The sequence below is a fragment of the Protomyctophum bolini genome (genome assembly GCF_963924005.1).
Source record: "Protomyctophum bolini genome assembly, chromosome: 13".
Taxonomy (NCBI): Eukaryota; Metazoa; Chordata; class Actinopteri; order Myctophiformes; family Myctophidae; genus Protomyctophum; species Protomyctophum bolini.
Window position 1 is genome coordinate 43,116,659 of NC_137874.1, and position 7,733 is coordinate 43,124,391.

Here is a 7,733-nt window from a genome sequence, read left to right on the forward strand (position 1 = left end):
GTTTCCTGTCGGCCATATTGTCAGTCCCTCTGGTTTCAGTTGTTCAAGGGTAACACCATCTCTCTCTCTCTCATCATGTTCCGTCTGGTCAAAGCTGCAGGGAACCTTTCTGGTGAGAAACCAACACCCGTCACTTCATTAACAACAGCTACACATTGTTCTGTTTTTAACGCCTCTCATGTTTTATTATTATATTAAATATAACCTCCAATAACTGCCTGTCTCCTCGTGACCTGGCTGTCGGCACCCGGGCTAGCACTGTTGTTAGCCTCCTCCTCCAAACAAACAGTGACCTGGCGGTTAGCACCCGGCTAGCACTGTTTTAGCACCCGGCTAGCACCGTTAGCCTCCTCCAAACAAACAGTGACCTGGCGGTTAGCACCCGGCTAGCACTGTTAGCACCCGGCTAGCACTGTTGTTAGCCTCCTCCTCCAAACAAACAGTGACCTGGCGGCTAGCACTGCTAGCACCCGGCTAGCACTGTTAGCCTCCTCCTCCAAACTAACAAACAGACAAACTACTGTCTGAACACAGTAAATAACACTCGAGTTAATGTATTGTTGTAGTTGTTGATTGACGGACGTGTGTTAACGTTGGACAGTGTCAGTAACTGACGGAGTATAGTGGTTGACTTTGTCAGTCAGTCAGTCAGTCATGTCCGTGTTGTCCTCAGATAACCCGGTGCATTTTTATTAATGTGTAGCTTTGTGACCCTTCACCCGACACGTACGGGGCACACTTAAAGTCATAATAGTCTTAACTCTTAATGTAATCATTCTAAAACGGCATTAAATTGTATTTAATTCGTTTTCGGAAGGTCTTGGATATGATGTAGAAGTGTATATTTGTACGATATCTCTTGTTATGATGAATTGAACATGCTGGACCCTATTGGAAACAAGTGTAATGCTTTAGGTGTCGTCCAATGTTAACATAATTTGTATTGAGTTGTGCTTGAAATGTACTGTAATCAATCAATCAATGTTTGAGGTCATGCAATCCTAATGATGACCAGTATTCCTATATTATTATTATAACTGTTAATTGTGACTATTATGGGACAGAGTTTTGCCAACATTAATGATTTACTTAAAAAACACATAAGCTTCATTGCATTGACACTAGTATTGCATATTAGATTAGTTTAGTCTTGCACCTTCATTTCATGTTTGTTTTGGTACCAAATCGGTTCTTCATCCATTGTACATGTCATGCCAAGTTGTGTAGACCAGCCTGGATTATTGCGAACGCAGTGATTGCGAATGCAGTGAGCACTTACTATGAGACCTAGCAGATCATGTCTGTCTGTGTGTCTGTCTGTCTGTCTGTCTGTCTGTCTGTCTGTGTGTCTGTCCCGCTATACGTCCAAATATGAAGTGTGTTGCATCAGCAATCACTCAGCTCCATATATGGGCACAAAAGGGGCCAGGTCCACATATACAGTAACAGCGGGACAGACAGACAGACAGACAGACAGACAGACATGATCTGCAGGGTCTCAGCTGCGTTCGCTTCCCGCGTTTGCGCGTCTTACTGGTTGTAACCTATTCACTGTTGACATCACATAACTCTTATTTAATTTTTTAACTAGAAAGGTCAAAGGGTCAAATTTAACTTGCATCATAAACGGACCTGCTAGCATTGAAATGGCAGTGATATAGCACTGTATTGTGTTACATTTAAGTGTTAAATGTAACTTTTGATGTGTGCAGACAACCTGGATCATAGCTCATACTGTAGGCAATATAGTAATAATAATAATAATGTCCTGAAGTGTTTCAATCACAATCAGTTTTTTATTGTCTTGACAGGTTAACAGGTGACAAAGAGAGAAATATGTAGTTTTCAAAAAAGTGAAAACTAGGATAGAAATAACTAAAATATTTTTAGTTACTCCAATGCGTCTTCTACCGATATTGCCCAGAGAACTGCCTCATAGAGAATATTTTTCCTCCGGTGAAAATAAATCCCTTTCTGGCCAAAAAGTACCGTTTATACGTGTGGTGGGGGGGGGGGGGGGGGGGCTCAGAGTGCTTCCACTAAGGAAAGTATAGGCTTTCTATTGACACAACCCGCCTTTGTTTTTTGGTGAGTAGCAAAAACGTTATTTTATTTTACGCTAAAGAGGAGAGGCTGGTCTGAGTTCCATGTGAGATTTAAAAGTGACAGTAGCATAGCCTTAATGCAGGGCAGAATGGTAGAAGCATTAGAGCTATGGACCAGAGCTACCATAGATCTACCTTGGTTGAAATATATATTATATATTTTATTTTATAGCTCCATCTCCATAGTCTCTGTTCTGTTCATAGATAATGATGTGTGTGGTTGTGTGTTTTTTCAGGTCAGGCCGTGCGCCAGGCGAGGCACTGCTCCACATCGCCCCCTAACTTCCACACCAAGTATGGCAACGCACTGATGGCAGGAGGACTTGTGTTCTGTGTGTCTGTCTGGAGTTATGTGAGTTCACACTTTAACCTGTTTAGCCCTTTAAAATGTCTTCTAAATCCTGACAGTTTGTTTCTGAAAAACCTTGTGTTTCTGTCATTGTCTTTCTCAAACATTTTCATGTCAAGCCCCAGGACCCACCCAAAAATAAATTGGCCACCGACCCCGTCTGAAAATATGTAGTTCCAGGGTCCCCAGAAGCAAAGCATTTTAGTTAACGTTCGCTCTGAAAGAATATATATATATATAAGAATACCACATTTTCACGATAAAAAAAGTCTGCTCTAAATCTGCTCTTTTTCAATAGCTAAAGTATAACGTAATGCTTAAAACACCAAATGTCCTGTTCTGAATTGGTTAAAGTGGCACTATTTAAACTTTTTTTTTTTTAAATGTAATGTAATGTCCATCTGTATGGTAGAACAGTGGTTCCCAAAGTGGAACGGCCAAATACAGATAATTCCGGGGAGGTCCTTGACATGAAAAAGGTTGAGCATAGAAACATAGATTTTTCAGAAAACTTTTAGAATTCATACGCCTTTTTATTTAACACATTTAGTACCGGAACTGCATCAAAATAAAGGCGTTGCTTGCGCCGGAGTAATCGCCAGAGTAGTGATCGCTTCCATTTTGAAAGCCATGAACTGGAAATACTTTCTTAAAAAAGTTGACTGACAAAGTGCCATCACAATCTCCGATCATCTTAATATATTTATATACGCTACAAAAAGAGTTCATATTTTGCGGGAGAGACGGATGAGGAGCAGAAACGCAGCGCCAGCATATCGATCCATTCATCACCACGGAGAGCGCCCTGGATGAGGAGATACGAGTCATTCTTTCCGCCGCGCTAACATGGGAGTCAATGACAAGCTAATAGTTTCACAGAGCGTTAGCATACGGCAAGCGAAAAGCGAAATGCCAAAAAAAAAAGAAGTAATTATTCTGAATATTATTATCTCGCCCCGCGTCGTTTGGACGTCGCTAGGACGTCCACAGACGTCTAAGGCACCTCTCGGTTCCAATCCTTATGACGTTTCAGGACGTGTTATGTACAAAATGTGTTAATCCACCTCAGTCCAAAATGTGTTAAAGGACTGAGGAGCCGTTCACTTATGTTATATATGTAAATATATCACCAATCTAAACAAATAATAAGAATATTACAATTTATCAGACTCTCTTAATCCAGAGCGATTTACAGTAAGCAGCAACAATACAAGATAAGTACATAGAAATTGAATCATAAGCAGGCCAAGAACCTAACAGTAGATTATCTGTGCAGTGAAGCAATGAGTATACATTATAGAGTGCTACGTCTACATAAAATGCTAAATTATAAATATATTTCATGAAGTTAAAGGACAACTTTAGTTTTTTTCAACCAAGGTTCATGTTTTAGTTTGTTATTAGATAAAGTAAAAGATGAGTGTTAATCATTTTTCATTTGCTGCTTCCTTTCGTTTTAGGGAATTTAGCTGTTTTTGACAGGGGGGCGGGGGCATTCGAGCATGGGTCTAAATATGTATTTTTTAACACAATTCTATGGTGATTTCTTTTTTTATGGTTTACTATAGTCCTAATAAACGTCAGGAAATTACATCTGGCCAAAGAGGATCACAGGATCTACTGAATGTGAAGGTAGCTTACTGGGGGAAGGCTTATACTGTGTGTATAGGCTCAATATGTAAGTTTGTCACATTCAATAGATCCTGTGATCTTTTGTGGCCAGATGTAATTTCCTGGCGTTTATTAGGACTATAGTAAACCATAAAAAAATAAATCACCATAAAATTGTGTTAAAAAATACATATTTAGCCCCATGCTCGAATGCCCCCGCCCCCCTGTCAAAAACTGCTAAAATCCCTAAAACGAAAGAAAGCAGCAAATGAAAGAAAATTAACACTCACCTTTTAGTTTCTCTAATAACAACCTAAAACATGAACCTTGGTTGAAAAAAACTAAAGTTGTCCTTTAAGCCTTTTGCATACACCTGTAAGGCTGTGGAGGCTAGGGCAAAGTAGTGAGTTTTCACTTTGCAGACTACGGCGGAAGTGAGTCTGTGGTTCTGATTGTAACGGGAAGTTCATTCCATAGTTTCTGAGCCAGAAGGAAGAATGTTCTGGGACGTGTGGAGCGTTTGATTGATTATGTTATGTATGTTAAATGGTGCATTTATAAAGCGCCTTTATCCCAAGGCGCTTTACATAGATTGTGCGTCAATTCACCCGTTCACACACACATTCACACACCGATGGCGGCGGAAACCATTCCAGGCACCAAACCTGCACATCAGGAGCAATTAGGGGTTCAGAGTAAGGACACTTCAAAGGCTCATACACAGTCTGGATTTTTGGTGGTGGGGTGACCACCGAACTACAACATGACGTCACTGAGGTGACCACCGAACTACAACATGACGTCACTGAGCCGCGGTGAAGAGCAAACCACCGCCACCGCTCCAGCCCTTCTCTCTGTTTTTACTCACCACCGCTCAACGTTATTTCAGCTCCGGTGGTCAGCTCACCTCACCACCCAAAATCCAGACTATGAATAGGCCTTAACTCTGGGGGAGCCCACAGGGTTCGAACTGGCGACCTTGCGGTTACCTTCCGGCCACTCTACCCCTGAGCCAGCGTATCTGTATCCCTTATGTATTGCGTGATAGGAGTATTGATTTTGTTATGGATGCATTGATAGGATTATTGATTATGTTATGTATTGTCTGTGTGTGTGTGTGTGTGATTGGCAGGTGCTGACGCAGACTGGCATCACGTGGAACTTCTCTCCGGTGGGTAAGGTCATGCCCAAACCCTGGAGGCAGGCAGAGAGCGAGGAGGAGGAGTGATGAAGACCCGCCTGCTGTCTGTCCTCTCTCTAAACACCTTACTGTGATGTTTTAGAATCTAAAACATTGTGCTTGTACAGAAGAATGTCATGTTAAACTGTAACATAATAAATTTAACTTTAATTGAGACTTGAGAGGTTTTGCTTCTCGTGTTGATATTGCCAGGATGTTGTAATGCTCCACTCCTGATTAACCCATTTTGGAATGAGGAGGAAAAAAGGCTTCTGGGTCCTTAAGAGTTTTCTAAAAAACCTCATGTGTTTGTGTTCAACCTTTTTCATGTCAAGGACCTCCAGAATTATTTGGATTTGGCCTAGGACCCCCATCTGAAAATATGATGTTCCAGGGACCCCCCCAGGAGCAAAGATTTGAGATTTAAAAAAAAGTTTGCTCTGAAAAAATATATATTCAAAGATTTGCGCCACATTTTCAAGAATTTTCAAAAAATAGCATATCTACAAGCTTGTAGATATTCTATTTTTGTAGCTTGTAGATCTGCTTTTTTTCAGTAGCTAAGGTACGACATCATTCTTAAAACACCAAAAGGGGTTCCCGTCCAGAATGGGTTTAAAGGTACAGTTGTATGTTCTGACCGAGAGGTAATTGCAACCCCGTAACATAGGCTGCAGTTCGTTGAATGAGATCTACACAGTACGGCACACGTAGTACATTTGTACTTGCACAAGAGAGCAGCCCATCGCAGAGACTAGTACTTGGTTGCATGACATATTATTCCTACATTGAATGTTTGAAGTCAAAGAAAGCAACAGTCTTAACTTCTCTTCTTTGCGTGACTTCAAATTCACGCGTGTCGGTTTTACAGGTTAAAATTCCAATGCGCCGAGTCGAGGGGCTCGCGTCTGATCTACACGCTCCACATATCTAGGCTCAAAGAAGTACTTTACGTATGCTGTAGGAGTGAGGCTGGAATACAATTTACAATTTAGGCATTTAGCAGACGCTCTTAATCCAGAGCGATTTACATTAAGCAAGAACAAAAGCATGGGAATACATCACATAAAAAGCATTTATCATGAAACATGTGTAAGCTAAGAACGTAACAGTGGAATATCTATATAATGAAACTATACATATATACTATACTATGCTATACATATGTACTATGACGTGCTATGACTACATACAATGCAATTATAGTGCTGTCTACATAACATGCTATAAGTCTGTATCAAATGCTATCTAAGTCTACAGAAATGCTATCTAAGGGGTTGGGGTAAGTGCTATGGGCCATGATGGAGTCTGAAAAGGTGGGTTTTCAGACTACGGCGGAAGATTGGGAGTGAGGCTGCAGTTCTGACTGCAATGGGAAGTGCATTCCACAGTTTTGGAGCCAGAAGGGAGAAGAGTTTGGGACGTGTGGAGCGTTGTTGTCCCGCCGTTTTTAGTGAGGGTACTTCCAGCTTCCCTGCGTCGGCTGATCTGAGCGCGCGGGAGGGTTTGTAGGGTTCGATCATACTTGTGAGATATGGGGGAGCCATGCCTTTGGTTGCTTTGAATGCCAGCATCAGAGTTTTGTATTCTGTGCGGGCAGCGACCGGGAGCCAGTGGAGGGAGCGGAGCAGGGGGGAGACATGTGAGAGTTTTGGCTACTGTCTGTACCTCCATAAAATAGATAAAATAAAGACGAAAGCCATAAAGAAAACAAACATGGGCAACAATAAGTCATACAAGGAGTGGAGCGCGACACTGTTTATAGTCCCAGGGTCACCGTAAGGTCACCTCCTTACATCTGTAATCCTGTTATGTGATCAACTAGATTCCGTGTCTGAAGAACTGAGTTTTCACACCGCCGTTACCATGCATTATCCATGCACAGATGTTCGGTTCATACCTTGCTTTGAGCATTTTATTGTTTTCTTTGTTTTAGTATTTCATTTGTTTTATTCACATTGTAGTGCATGCCTCTCATGCCTAGTGCCTACACAACATGCTATCTAAATGACATTATAACCTTTCCATAAGAAGACTGTCTCTGATGATATAAGTAAGACGTGGGAAGCGAATGCAGCTCGTAAATTGCAATAACAACAATTAGAATAAATTACGTAATTTATTTGTTAAGGTTTCTTTTTTTTAAGATGATGTCTAATGATAAAGTGAACTGTAACTGACATATTAGTGAGTTTCAGGCAACACTACTTTCCAACCAGTAGGTGGCTCCACTAGTCCATTATACACCAAAGGTTGAAAATAAAACTTTTCAAGTTCAAGGCATAAATAAATACCCCATGTGTTTTCTTTCCAATGAATGACACCTAAACCCAGCCAATGGCTGCGCGTCTGCGTCAATCACCCGGTCCCCACCCTACCCACTCTCTCTCTCCGCCAATCAGCGGGGCCGGTTGAGCCTGTAAGGCCCGCCCCCTGCGGTGTAGCTCTCTCCCAGCGGGGTGGAGGTCAGTTCATTCTGTCTGTTGGA

The 7,733-nt window shown here is 41.6% G+C and overlaps 1 protein-coding gene across 1 annotated transcript; it reads left to right on the forward strand.

The window, feature by feature from the left end:
• cox7b (cytochrome c oxidase subunit 7B) lies at nucleotides 1–5,422 on the forward strand. The gene is made up of 3 exons (XM_080779385.1): nucleotides 1–112; nucleotides 2,342–2,457; nucleotides 5,198–5,422. The coding sequence occupies exons 1-3, from the start codon at nucleotides 76–78 to the stop codon at nucleotides 5,291–5,293; spliced, it is 249 nt and encodes an 82-aa protein (XP_080635511.1). The 5' UTR covers nucleotides 1–75; the 3' UTR covers nucleotides 5,294–5,422.
• The last annotated feature ends 2,311 nt before the right edge of the window (nucleotides 5,423–7,733 follow it).

Coding starts and splice junctions, on each gene's coding strand:
- cox7b (XM_080779385.1), top strand. CDS start 76: ATGTTCCGTCTGGTCAAAGCTGCAGGGAACCTTTCTG. Junction 113..2,341: donor AGCTGCAGGGAACCTTTCTG/GTGAGAAACCAA, acceptor GTGTTTTTTCAG/GTCAGGCCGTGCGCCAGGCG. Junction 2,458..5,197: donor GTGTGTCTGTCTGGAGTTAT/GTGAGTTCACAC, acceptor TGTGATTGGCAG/GTGCTGACGCAGACTGGCAT.